Genomic DNA, 14,502 nt, shown 5'->3' with positions numbered 1-14,502 from the left:
TGTTCATGTGTCTTTTGAATGATTTGAATGAGTCGATCATCATTATGGGCGGCGCGGTGGGGTGGACGGCGTGTGGACGGCGTGTGAATGGCGTGTGGACGGCGTGTGGACGGCGCGTGGATGGCGTGTGGACGGCGTGTGGATGTGGGTGTGAATGGCGTGTGGATGTGGGTGTGAATGGCGTGTGGATGGCATGTGGATGGCGTGTGGACGGCGTGTGGACGGCGTGTGAATGGCGTGTGGATGGCGTGTGGATGGCGTGTGGACGGCGTGTGGACGGCGTGTGGATGTGGGTGTGAATGGCGTGTGGATGGCGTGTGGACGGCGTGTGGACGGCGTGTGGATGGCGTGTGGACGGCGTGTGGATGGCGTGTGGACGGCGTGTGGATGGCGTGTGGATGGCGTGTGGACGGCGTGTGGACGGCGCGTGGATGGCGTGTGGACGGCGTGTGGATGTGGGTGTGAATGGCGTGTGGATGGCATGTGGATGGCGTGTGGACGGCGTGTGGACGGCGTGTGGACGGCGTGTGGACGGCGTGTGGATGTGGGTGTGAATGGCGTGTGGATGTGGGTGTAAATGGCGTGTGGATGGCGTGTGGACGGCGTGTGGACGGCGTGTGGATGGCGTGTGGACGGCGTGTGGACGGCGTGTGGACGGCGTGTGGATGGCGTGTGGATGGCGTGTGGATGTTGTATGTTTCTGTGTTTGGCTGGCGCTTGTCCCCGTCTCTCACCCGCCTCTAGCGGGGATTGACTCCAGCGACCTTGTGTGATAAGCGGTTTGCAGATGGACGGATTATGGAGTATATTATATTTCAGGGATGACAGGTCACCTTTGGTCTAATTAGTTCGGTAGTAAAATGATAAAACAATTGTATGGACCATATTTAATTTAGTTCCATGTGATAAACATTTGACACACTTCAAAGGCTGAAATCTGTGTCTTAAATACACGTAACATTCGTCCTACCCGTCCCCCTCATCTCCTCCTCGTGAAGGTCCTTTTTGACCTTTCACCTTCATACAACCCACGTTTTAGGACCAGCGATTCCTGCAGATTTAAGTAGAGAAGAACCAGCAGTGAAGGTGTACCTTTCTCCGGGGGGCGGCTGGACAGCGCGGAGAAGGTCAGGTACATGACGTAGCAGCTGATGATGGAGGCCTGAAGGAGGCCCGACCGAGGCTGCTCTGCAGAGGGAGAGACCGGGTTACAAACCTCTCGGTGGGGGAGAACCTGGTGTCTCTCACGGTTCTCAGGACTCACTCTGCCGGACGCAGGGCGTGACGGCGATGAAGGACATGAGGCCGCAGAGCGCCAGGTTGATCCACAGCAGCACCTTGTTGAAGTGGCAGGCGACGGGGTGCGTGTAGTACTTGTACATGAAGGTGAAGGCCATGGTGGCGATGGTGTAGAACAAGAGGGTGGCGCACATCACCGCCAGGTACCAACGCTTGTTCTCTGCCGCTCCGGTCAGCCTGAGAGCCACGCGGGGGGACGAGGGACGGGGGACAGAGGGGGACGGAGGGGGACGGAGGACGGGGTGGTTACACATTTACGTCAAAAGCCATTTCCTTATGGTGCTAATTCTAGATTTCTTCATATAAAACTAAAAACACATCTATTCCTGTTTCATAATGTTACAGTTATTATTATTATTGGTATTAAGCCTGATTTATTTAGTGTCTTATTTCTTACACACAAATATTTATAATGTTCATTAGTAGGAACCATAAACTAAACCTGGAAACAACGGTTTGTGGACATTCTTGTATTTTGTTTGTCACTGGTTTGTTTCTCACACTTTATAAAATTGCAAAAAATATTATAAAATTTTATAAAATATTTTAAAAAAATCTGTTTATGTACTTGAATACACTGATATCAGCCTCCACTCACCAGTTCTTGTTCCAGGTGTGCGCAAAAGCTGTGATGAGGATGAGTTGGATGAGGATGAAGGCAAATCCTCCCACCACCCCAACGTAGTGCCAGGCTGAACGGAGACAGAGACAGACACAAAGACAGAAAGACGGGGGTCATAAATCAACGTCTCAAACACGGTGAACTCAAGATGCAGAGATTTCCCATAATAATAAGGTCCCATAATGCACGACGGCGCAGCGGTGGGTCTCTGCTGCCCCCCGGTGGGACTCGGGGGACCTGCACCATCCTCGTCCCCTCCGACCGTCCCGCCGTCCCACCAGACAAACGGGTGGTTCCCTCAGGGGGGACCCGTGTCTCCGGTGTCTCTGCTTCTCACCGTGCAGGAAGGACTCTGTCGGGATGAAGAAGGCGGCGCCGCAGGTCACCAGCAGGGTGATGAACTTCAGGAACCAGAAGCTGGAGGTCCAAAGACAACACAAGGACACAAGGTGGGGACACAAGGTCAGACGGATTCAATCCAAAGAGACGCTCTGTCTTTTTGTCTTTTAAACGTATCATGAACGCTCTGCTCCACTCCTCTTGGTCCATTTAATGCAAATGATTTTGTGATTAAGTCTGAAAATATAAAGGACTATTTGCACTGTTTTGCACTTCGTAGTTGAACAAAGTTGTGAAAACTTAATTCGGGCACGAGGGCTTTTCCACAGGCTTTATTCCCTGAGATCAGGGACACATTTTTGAAAGAAAAGGTTGGACGTCTCCATGAGATCACCGACCCTTCATGGTGGCAGATCTTCATCTCACTGATCGTCTCCACACCCTGAACAAGCGACTACAAGGCAAAGAGCCGAATCGGCATCAGCTCCTCTCGCCTCCTGACTGCTGCCGGAGTTTGGAAAAGACCTCTGACGAGACGAATGACGAGACGAATGACGCGACGAATGACGCGTCTGTTCTCTGTTGAGCATCTCGACCGCCAAACGTCCTCCTGACCGTCCAGCTGTGTGTGTGTGTGTGTGTGGCCCCCCGGGGGGGAATTAAACATGGTCGTCATTTTCACAATAATATTTTAAGGAGTTTTCTTTGAAATAATCTGTTATTTGCAGGGAGAAGTGTGAACACGTCCTCCTCCTAAGGCGCCGATTTAAATCCAACAATCCAGGCTGTCAAATCCTAATCTGAGACCCGTCAGCGCTCTAATCGACTGCAATGGAAAGTGTGACAGAGCTTTAAAGTGGGCGGGGGGGGGGGGGGCAGTGTTTCTTTAGTGGTCGCTTGCTGATGCTTTTATGATGTCTGGTTGGAATTTGTTCTATTTATTGGGTTTTCACGCCGTGATGCTGCGTTCATGGGAAACTACAATCGGTTGTATTAATGAATGTTAGTGAATCCAACACACAACAACTCTTCTTGTGCTTGATGTCTTTGTAATAATCTACAATTCCCACGTTTACAAAAGAAGAAATACGCTAAAGATTATAGACACACCTCCTCCTCTTCTCATTGGCTCAGAGACGTCGTGAGACAAACATGCACTGAATATACATGTATGTATATTGTATATATGTGTATATATGTATATAGACTGACCCGTTGTGTATCAGCGCTCTGTAGTCCTGACTGGACTTCACGTCCACCAGGAAGATGGCCATCATCAGGTAGAAGCAGGAAGTGCCGAAGCAGACTCTGTAAACCGCCGAGTAGCCCACCAGCATCTCGCAGTGGCCTCCGCCGTGCGCCTGGTCGCACACCATGTTGAAGAAAGGCACCTGGAACACACGCGCGCACGCCGACGTTTAACGCGTCCCGTGAACATCTCGCGCGCTCAGAGGAGACGTCGCGCGCCTTCATTCACACTCGCGTAAGCGCCGGTCTCTTTGAGGAGCTTTTCCCGCCAAATGATCCCGCCAAAGTTTTACGTTGGCGCTCTGACGTTAACGCCACGCACACGCACACGCACACACACACACACACACACACACACACACAAACAAACGTAACACATTTAGAACAACTAACTCGACGGGGGGGGGGTTGTTGACATGAATGGTGCGTTCAAGCTCTGCTCAGTAACATAGAGAATCGGAACAAATTCAATCTGGCAAAAAGACGTTTTTGACTGGAATAAATCCAGTTGTTCCAAGTATGTCTTTCTTTATATTACAACATCAATTATGTTTACACGTAATTGACCCCGCGGTGACCTCCGGGTCCTCTCACACGTTTGCGTACACAATGCTAACAGAGCTCAGGGGGGCCGACGCTGGAGGCTCACGTTTTCCCGGACGAGCTCGGAGACGGTGCGGGACAGCATGAGGCAGGACACGGCGCAGCTGAGGATGTGGAACAGCGTGTACATGACCCGCGTGCTGGTGGACGACTTGACCGGAGGACAGAAGGCACAGCAGAGCGAGCAGGGGGCCGGTCCACAGCAGCAGCATATCTGATATGACACAAACAAATACAGGAGGCCGATATCATGCACAATACGCACCGATCAGTTTCATCAAGTATTATGAAGTATTATCCGTTAGATTCATTTTGCTTCTTGTGTCCAGCGTTTTTAAATCACACTTGTTATTCGTTTCTCTTGTGAAACATTTTAAGCTGCATTCCTCAGGGACGACACCTTTGAATATACGTGTTATTCCTTCACTGTAATCATCTGTTGTGATTCCACTGGGATGCTGACTAATGAGACGCTGGTCTTCTATGGTCCTGTTCTTCCTCAACATGTTCCCTCCAGTGTTGCGATGAAGGAGAACTAGTTCAGATCTTTTAGTTTGTTCGTATCAGAAAGCTTTTGTCAGGGGTGCTGGTGGAAGGCAGGACTCAAACGCAGAGTTCAAACAGGAACACAAAGGACTTTAATAGTCAATGGTCAAAAAACACAGGAACCGGGAGCAAAAGCACACAGACGAGAAACTATGGGCATCCAAGACAAAGACAGGACATGCGTGGCTAAAGACAATGACGCGACAAGTGACACAGGAGACACATGGCTTAAATACACAAGGGAGGTGCAGGTGATTGGACACAGGTGGAAACTATTAGACGATCACAGGGGATGACGGGACAAGGCAGGAAGTGAAGTTACCCGGGGACACGAGTGGCAGAAAACTACAAAATACAACAGGAAGTGAAACCACACCGTGACAGTACCCCCCCTCAAGGACCGACTTCCAGGCGGCTCACACTAGAGCAAAACAAGGGGTGGGGGGGCAGGGAAACCAGAGACGTTGGTCGGACCACCCGGGAAACTCTGGCGGGCGGCCCTACGGGTGGCCAGACGAGCGGGGAGCCTCTGGGGGTCGGCCCGGCGGGCGGTCACCAAGCCGGCTCCGGAGCGGCGACTGCAGGGCACAGAACGTCTCTAGAATGGCAGGCTCGGGGACACGGGAAACCTCCGGGGTCGGCGGCGGCAGCTCGGGGACACTGAACACCTCCGCGGTTGTCGCCGTCGGCTCGGGGACACGGAACACCTCCGCGGTTGTCGCCGTCGGCTCGGGGACACGGAACACCTCCGCGGTTGTCGCCGTCGGCTCGGGGACACGGAACACCTCCGCGGTTGTCGCCGTCGGCTCGGGGACACGGAACACCTCCGCGGTTGTCGGCTCCAGCTCGGGGACAGGGAACACCTCCGTAGTCGGCTCCAGCTCGGGGACAGGGAACACCTCCGTAGTCGGCTCCAGCTCGGGGACACGGAACACCTCCGTAGTCGGCTCCAGCTCGGGGACACGGAACACCTCCGTAGTCGGCTCCAGCTCGGGGACACGGAACACCTCCGCAGTCGGCGGCGGCTCAGCCCCCCCCATAACCCACCCCATAGCCCCCCCCTCAAGGGCCGGATCCCAGACGGCCCTCAAATCACCAACGGGAGGGTGGGAGAGGACCATGGGATGGGAGGGAGGGAGCCTGAGTCTCTGAGCGGGGACTGGGGGCGTCGGGGCCATGAGTCTCGGAGCGGGGACTGGCCGAGTCGGGGGCATGAGTCTCGGAGCGGGGACTGGCCGAGTCGGGGGCATGGAACGTGGGGCCGGTACTGGCCGAGTCGGGGGCATGGAACGTGGGGCCGGTACTGGCCGAGTCGGGGGCATGGAACGTGGGGCCGGAACTGGTCGGGTCGGGGGCATGGAACCTGGCGCCGGAACTGGTCGGGTCGGGGGCATGGAACGTGGTGCCGGAACTGGTCGGGTCGGGGGCATGGAACGTGGCGCCGGAACTGGTCGGGTCGGGGGCATGGAACGTGGCGCCGGAACTGGTCGGGTCGGGGGCATGGAACGTGGTGCCGGAACTGGTCGGGTCGGGGGCATGGAACGTGGTGCCGGAACTGGTCGGGTCGGGGGCATGGAACGTGGCGCCGGAACTGGTCGGGTCGGGGGCATGGAACGTGGTGCTGGTACCGGGGGCATGGATCGTGGCGCTGGCTCGGGGGTCGGGGACATGGATCGTGGCGCTGGCTCGGGGGGCGGGGACATGGATCGTGGCACTGGCTCGGGGGGCGGGGACATGGATCGTGGCACTGGCTCGGGGGTCGGGGGCATGGATCGTGGCACTGGCTCGGGGGTCATGGGCTTGGGTCGGGAGGCCGGGACGGGAATCTGCCTCGGCCCAGCGCGGGACATCTTGCGCTGCGACCGAGCGGGGTCGGGAAGTCGCTGCGGCCCAGCGCTGGACATTGCGCGCTGCGGCCGAGCGTGGGGAGCATAGGTGGCCTGTAGTCGGACCGCAAGGTCCATTACCCGCTCCCAGTGCGAATCGCCGCCAGACGACCAGGAAATGGTCTCCTCCTCTGGGGACCATGTGGGGGGCGGCGGATGGTGACCCAGATGCCTACTGAGGGCTCCAGATGGGGAGACGGAGTAGTACAAGTACCCAGCTGGAACCCCCGGGAGGACCGTTCCCCCATTACGGGCGGCCCGCTGGAGATTGCGTGGACCGCCCATTGCCAGACGGGTTCCCCTGAAGTCTTCCAGGGGAAAAAACTCTGCTGAGTCCTTCTTTGGTCGCGTCATTCTGTCAGGGGTGCTGGTGGAAGGCAGGACTCAAACGCAGAGTTCAAACAGGAACACAAAGGACTTTAATAGTCAATGGTCAAAAAACACAGGAACCGGGAGCAAAAGCACACAGACGAGAAACTATGGGCATCCAAGACAAAGACAGGACATGCGTGGCTAAAGACAATGACGCGACAAGTGACACAGGAGACACATGGCTTAAATACACAAGGGAGGTGCAGGTGATTGGACACAGGTGGAAACTATTAGACGAACACAGGGGATGACGGGACAAGGCAGGAAGTGAAGTTACCCGGGGACACGAGTGGCAGAAAACTACAAAATACAACAGGAAGTGAAACCACACCGTGACAGCTTTGGTTCTGTTCATCCATCATAACTGGATGTCTGTATTGTGTGTTTGTGGTTTTGCGGCGTGACAGTGAGACTGAGCCCAATGTGAAGCCAAACTGTGGATTGAACTTGGACCAGGAATATTTGAGTGAAAAACAGGCCTTTATGTGTCTACATGTTTCATTTTAACGTGCATAAATCTAAAAGTGACTCACTACATGTGATCTCTCCCATGTTTCCCGTCTCTCAAACAAATGCAAAGATGCAAAGAACATTCATAAAATAAACATTATAGATCGTAAATATCACATTTACATACGATTATATATTTGTGTCCCAAGGAGAAATAAAGCTGCATGCAGGATTCCGAGCCGTCCTCTATGCACGGTGTTTTTCATGCACACGGGATCTCAATCCCTTGTGTGTGTTCTGTGTTCATGAGCGCTGGTGGAATGCAGATATGTCGTTATTATAACTCGCCGCGCGCAACTCATAATCTGATGGCCGTTGGTCGGAGGGGATTAGCCAACATCTTCTCATGGCAGGGGAGGACTGAAGAAGCATGGAGCCTTGTTTAGTGCAGCTCAGGAACGATTGGATCCAGTAGAAGAAGAAACGTGATTAAAAGGGACATTTTGTCCAAATTTGGTCTTCATCTATTGAGCTTTTAAAGAAATTGAGTATTTCCCAGAAATGATAATCTGGATTGTGTTATTCTGAGCACCACACAATCCTTCCGTGGATTCCGTGGATTTGCTGTGTAACGCTCTCTAGTGGGACGTGGACACGTTGAGTCCTTCATCTCCTCTCTGGCTGCGTGGAACAGACGTTATGAGTGGCTGGAGGCATTGTCACGGCCACAAAACGCTCAGAGAGGCAGAAAATGACCGGCTGGAGACGAAGAAATACGTGAGATTTTGTGCTGTTGGTGCTTAATTTAAATGTTTCAGATTTAAAAAATCTTTGATTATTCCACCTTCCTTTAATCCATAAATGCTGAATCATATCATTTTCATTCAAAGCACGTTAATCATGTTTATAAGAGCAGTACTGGACGTGAGCATTGCTACAGATACATTTCTGTGCTCCTTTGTATTAAAACAGATTAAATAAAAGAACGAGGTGAAAAATCAACTATTTGAGATCTTTATCTTAAACCCATTGTTGTTGCACAGGTGTGTGATGTCGGGCCGCATGTCGGACCTCATGTCGGGCCTCATGTCGGACCTCATGTCGGGCCTAATGTCGGGCCTCATGTCGGGCCTCATGTCGGGCCTCATGTCGGGCCTCATGTCGGGCCGCATGTGGGGCCTCATGTCGGGCCGCATGTGGGGCCTCATGTCGGGCCTCATGTCGGGCCGCATGTGGGGCCTCATGTCGGGCCTCATGTCGGGCCTCATGTCGGGCCGCATGTGGGGCCTCATGTCGGGACCTCATGTCGGGCCTCATGTCGGGCCGCATGTCGGGACCTCATGTCGGGCCTCATGTCGGGCCTCATGTCGGGCCGCATGTCGGGACCTCATGTCGGGCCTCATGTCGGACCTCATGTCAGGCCTAATGTTGGGCCTCATGTCGGGCCTCATGTCAGGCCTAATGTTGGGCCTCATGTCGGGCCTCATGTCGGGCCTCATGTCGGGCCGCATGTGGGGCCTCATGTCGGGCCGCATGTCGGGACTCATGTCGGGCTGCATGTGGGGCCTCATGTCGGGCCGCATGTGGGGCCTCATGTCGGGCCTCATGTCGGGCCTCATGTCGGGCCGCATGTCGGACCTCATGTCGGGCCTCATCTCGGGCCGCATGTCGGACCTCATGTCGGGACTCATGTCGGGCCGCATGTGGGGCCTCATGTCGGGACTCATGTCGGACCTGATGTCGGGCCTCATGTCGGGACTCATGTCGGGCCGCATGTGGGGCCTCATGTCGGGCCTCATGTCGTGCCGCATGTGGGGCCTCATGTTGGGCCTCATGTCGGGCCGCATGTGGGGCCTCATGTCGGGCCGCATGTCGGGCCTCATGTCGAGCCGCATGTCGGGCCGCATGTCGGGCCTCATCTCGGGCCACATGTCGGGCCTCATGTCGGGCCTCATGTCGGGCCTCATGACGGGCCTCATGACGGGACTCATGTCGGGCCGCATGTCGGGCCGCATGTGGGGCCTCATGTCGGGCCTCATGTCGGGCCGCATGTGGGGCCTCATGTCGGGCCTCATGTCGGGCCTCATGTCGGGCCGCATGTCGGGACCTCATGTCGGGCCTCATGTCGGACCTCATGTCAGGCCTCATGTCGGGCCGCATGTCGGGCATCATGTCAGGCCTCATGTCGGGGCTTGGGGTCGTCGTGGGGCAGGGGTTAGAGAAGGTGTGCTGCACAAGGTTGGTGGTTCGATTCCAGGCTGCCCCATGTTCCATGTCGAAGTGTCCCTGAGCAAGACACCTAACCCCTAATTGCTCCCCGGGCAAAAATGTGAAAAAGCCATGGGTTTAAAGTTTAATGTAAGTCGCTTTGGATAAAAGCAGCTAAATGACCTGTAATGTAATGTAATGTTTAATCCTTCATAATGCACCGGTAGTCACAGAGGGAAGAGGTTGAAGGAAGCGATCTGATGAATAATTATAATTCCAATAATTCAGTGGTTCTTTCGGGATAAACGGGTCAGTGAGTCTGTGATGCCACATGTTGAGGAATAATCCGCTTCCTCTTTCTTTTTTGTTAATGTGACAGGATGAGTTATAAATAAATAATGTCTCCAAAACACACAGCTGCTGAAACTGACTCATGTAAGGGTTTATATCAGTTGTTATCAGCGTTTTCTACGATGGTGTGACGTCATCGTGACGTCACGCTCTGCTTTGTGGACTGATGCTTAGGAGCCTTTCACAATTTCACAGTCTCCATTTTGGATTACGGCCGTCCCCAAGTTTTTCTTTTCTCAACCAATTAAAAGTTACCAGATTCAGAATGCGTCAGAGTCTGCTAGAGACTTGTCAGTCAAACATTAGCCCCGCCCCCAAAGCATCCCCTGCTTTATGGTCTGTGTGACTCTAAATGGACCATAATTCACTAAATGAACATTATGTTGTGTTGAAGAAGACTTGAAACTAGAGACTGAGACCATAAACTCATGTTTACAATGTTTACTGAGGGAATAAATCACGAGAGAAGTAGAGTCATTTCCTCATAGACGTCTATGGGAGCAGAGGAGTCGCCCCCTGCTGGTCACTACAGAGAAGTAGAGTCATTTCCTCATAGACGTCTATGGGAGCAGAGGAGTCGCCCCCTGCTGGTCACTACAGAGAAGTAGAGTCATTTCCTCATAGACGTCTATGGGGGCAGAGGAGTCGCCCCCTGCTGGTCACTACAGAGAAGTAGAGTCATTTCCTCATAGACGTCTATGGGAGCAGAGGAGTCGCCCCCTGCTGGTCACTACAGAGAAGTAGAGTCATTTCCTCATAGACGTCTATGGGAGCAGAGGAGTCGCCCCCTGCTGGTCACTACACAGAATGCAGCGTTGGGACTCTTCTGCATCAGCGTAACTCTGTACAACAAAAGTTTGTCGCCTGTGTTTGCTGGACCCTTCCAACCCCCTCGCAGGGTTTTTTAAGGCCTTCAAAACTTCCCGGTTCATCATCGCGTGTATCTGATATCTTCCCCATCACTGTTCTTCCATCGCCGTGAAATAAACACACTGTAGTTTGATCCAACACACACTGTCCTGCTGCCACCAACATTTCCCAGAGCACAATGTGGATTAATCCGCCGGTGGAAACAAAACCTACAGCGACCAGCTGGTTTTTCTACTGAATTAAAACGTTTTTCTATTTAATGTCGATGTCTTTGCACAACATTTCTGGAGCACTTGGACAAGAAATTCCTCCTCACAGAGGTTTAATTTAGTCATTTACTAACATAAATATGACTAGACTGGTAAAGTCGTCAGCTCTCACCTGATAGGCCACCATGTTGAGGAAGTAGTTGTAGGCGCCGCTGCTGCTCATCCCCTGACTGGCCGACATTGTGCCGCTTAGCGGCTTTTCTTCGGCCACCACGACTCTACATTTGGCCATGGACGTCCCACCGGGTTTTCCTTCTCTCAGCGTGCCAGCGAAGATGGCGTCACCACATCCTGACGGAGGCCCAGAGAACACGGACGTCCAGGAAAAGGCCCGGCAGTGGGAAAGAAAAGGTCAGAAGGAGTCCAGCATGTCGGCGCTACATGCTTCTAATGCCGGATTAGCGTCAATCTGGTCCGGCTGGGCTCCCAGTACGCGAGGGCCTGACCAGGAGCGCCGGGTCCGCGCTGCTCTCAGTCCGGCCTGGCGGGGGAACGACTTGTTTTTCTGCCCATATCCTGCGTGCTTTGGCTCTGCGGCTGTGTTGGGTGCTGCCAGGAAAGAGGGAGAGGTGGTGGCAAATGCCCAGTGGCCTCCCCCCACTCCTCCGCCCGTCCTCCCCCGGTCAGATTAGGCAAAGAGTCTGTGAGGGGAGGAGGAGGAGGAGGAGGAGGAGGTCGACGGGGACCTTGTGTCCGTCCCATCTGTCCCTCCCTTCCCTTCCCCCCAGCGCTGCACAAACCCACACTACAATGGCATTGCGCAATACGCAGGTTTAATCCAGATTTACAGCAATTAAAGAATTAACCCTGTGTGATTTGTACATGGTGGACCCCCTGACTTCTAACCCCGGTGGCCCCCAGGGTTTCATGTTTAATCATGAAATGATGTGCAACAGGTAGGAAGGTTTTATTTATGTAAAAATACTAAAATATTGGCAACTTCAAACCTTGGAACAATTCAGCGATGTTTCCCTTCCCTCGTATTTTATTCACCTTGAATGCTGTTTTTTTTGCCCTCGGTGTTCATGCCGAGGAAACGACGACAAAGTGACAGAGAAAAGAGCAGCGAGGAGAGAGTCAGATTAGGTTTGCGCCGGCGGGGTGGAGCGTCGGGATAATCCCGTCCTCTCAGTCGGGATGACCTTCCCCGGACGCGCCGGCCCCGTTGATGTTCTCTCTGAGGCTGGCTCCACCAATCGGACGGCAGCATTTTGTCCCACCTGGTGGGACACTTTCTGCTGGGATGATAATCTGACCGGCTGACTTTCAGCTTGTTGTGTCCAGCAGCTGAAAACATTATTCAAGCCCAGTTCATCTCCTCGGGGAAAAAAGATGAAATTCTGCAAACAACATGTATTTCTGTATTTTAGTGTAGAATAATGACATCATCCATACAGAAACCTTTCAAATTGACCAAAGCAAAGATGAAAGTAGAGAATTAAGTAATTAAAAGAACGAGGTTGAATAAAATCAGCCTTATTCTCCAGAAGATTCTTCCCCATCGACCCGGTTCACTTTCTAGGAACGAGAGGTCGAACGAGAGGTCAAACGAGAGGTCGAACGAGAGGTCAAACGAGAGGTCGAACGACCCGGCTGAGACGCAGAAACCAGACTGTGGAGATCGTTATGTCTTGAACAGCGTTTGGACACTTGTCCCCTACGTCTTCATCCAGAGTTAAAAACAACCAGAAATAGACGTTAATTCTGCAGGACGTTTAACCATAATCCAGAGTGAGATTAAGGGTATTGTGCGCTGTTAATCTCACTCTGGATTATTCCCAACACGGATGCCCAACCAGTGACCCCCCCCCCCCACACACGCTGTGATCAACACATGCTCCCAGCGGCATTCCTGGGGGCCCCTTTCACTCTCAGATGATCACTGCTGCATTGTGGGAGAGCAGGTCGAGCCAAAAGGGGGGACAAAGAAAAAGGACAAATACGCGGATGCAGGCGCCTGAGTGAGAACTCAACCTACGGTTTCAACGTCTGGACCAACTCCAAGCTTGTTTACGAAGAAAAAAAAAAATCATCCATTCATTCGTCGTGTTGGAGGCACAAAGGGGGAACCGCTTGTGACCGGCAGCGTTTTTTTGGGGGTGATTTTAACGTAAATTAAAGGCGGCTGGAAATGACCTGAGAGCACGATGGCATTCTGAGGGGCGAGAGCATCAGAGCGTCACAGAGCGAATGAATGAATGCACACTGTCCACGTTATTTAGCTGATACTGTACATAACTGTATGTATGTGTATATATATCTATAGATATACAGTATATTTGAGTCAGATGACTTTTTGTGTTTGCTAGAGAATCGTCTTCAGTTTTATCTCTTTTTTTATAATGCCAGACTGATATTATTCAGCAGATATATTCTTCAGCTCACTATATAAATGTTTACTCTGCATTTTTATTTCAAACTTTCACTTTGGATACTGTAAAGACTGTGAGGAAGTTTGATTAGTCAGTTGTATTTTATTAAGACCCATTTTGAGTCCAGATTGGAGGATTTGAGATTTCGCTATTTAATAAACCAAGCCGAGCTGGTTTGAACTTAAAGAATTAAAAAATCACTTCATTGAACAGGCGAAAAAGAGGCCACTCGCAACGCTACACAAACACTATCGGAAATGTGCTGTGTGCTAATAATAGAGTTAAATTGACTCAATTTGAACTCTAAGCTGGTGTTTATATTGTCCCAGTCTCCTCAGTGTTAAATCAACAATCAAAAATGAATCTGCTCAGTGTTAAATACTCTCTACGTAGAGTTAAACCCAACACCGAGAACTGATGTTACATTTCAAATCTATTAAGAGTTAATTAAATCTACCAAGTGTCACAAATAAATCTGATCAGTACGTAGAGTTAAACCAAGTGTGAGACCGGTGCAAAGAGTTAAATGACCGCTTTAATAGATTTGAAAATGAACTCTACTAAGTGTCGCAAATAGATCTGATCAGTGTTAAATAAACTCTATATAGAGTTAAAAACCCAACAAGTGTGAGACTGGTGTTGAGTTACATTTCAAATCTATTAAAGAGTTCATTTTAACAATACGGGTCTAATGCTGAGTGTTGAGAATAAAGATCTTTAGAGCGAAATACAACACCGGGTTGATCTTCAGGAAAGATCCCTGGGAAAACATCGCTTTCCGCTAAACAAACACGACAACCGCATTTGGCCCTGAAAGATTCAACAAATGCAAACAGACTGTCTCCTGTGATCTTAACTACACGTCCTCTTAATGGACTCAGATCCTGGGGTTTGTACACCATCTGTTTCCAAACATTTTAAATCCTCCACTAGAGGCTTCAGAACGGCATCAAAACCTTTTTAATGTCATCGGCGTGGAAAAGCAAGAGAAGCTGAAAGTTCATCAGTACAGAATTCAATTTTGGGAGGAGGTAATTGTTATGGAATATTTCAATAAAAGCTCGGTA

General features: G+C 51.7%; 1 protein-coding gene across 1 annotated transcript in view; it reads right to left on the bottom strand.

Moving 5' to 3' along the window:
• The window catches only part of serinc4 (serine incorporator 4), a 23,559-nt gene extending 9,057 nt beyond the window's left edge, over positions 1-14,502 (bottom strand). Inside the window, exons 1-7 of the mRNA XM_040164156.2 lie at positions 11,176-14,502; positions 4,158-4,325; positions 3,473-3,651; positions 2,259-2,338; positions 1,898-1,991; positions 1,265-1,476; positions 1,093-1,188 (exon numbers count right to left, since the gene is read on the bottom strand). Coding sequence (XP_040020090.1) covers positions 1,093-1,188; positions 1,265-1,476; positions 1,898-1,991; positions 2,259-2,338; positions 3,473-3,651; positions 4,158-4,325; positions 11,176-11,295 — 949 coding nt within the window. The 5' untranslated portion in view covers positions 11,296-14,502. The remainder of the gene's footprint in view (positions 1-1,092; positions 1,189-1,264; positions 1,477-1,897; positions 1,992-2,258; positions 2,339-3,472; positions 3,652-4,157; positions 4,326-11,175) is intronic.

The sequence above is a fragment of the Gasterosteus aculeatus genome, chromosome 12 (assembly GCF_964276395.1).
Source record: "Gasterosteus aculeatus chromosome 12, fGasAcu3.hap1.1, whole genome shotgun sequence".
In the NCBI taxonomy this organism is placed as follows: domain Eukaryota; kingdom Metazoa; phylum Chordata; class Actinopteri; order Perciformes; family Gasterosteidae; genus Gasterosteus; species Gasterosteus aculeatus.
Note: the sequence above shows the minus strand (reverse complement) of the source record. Positions and strands in the feature narration are given on the sequence as shown.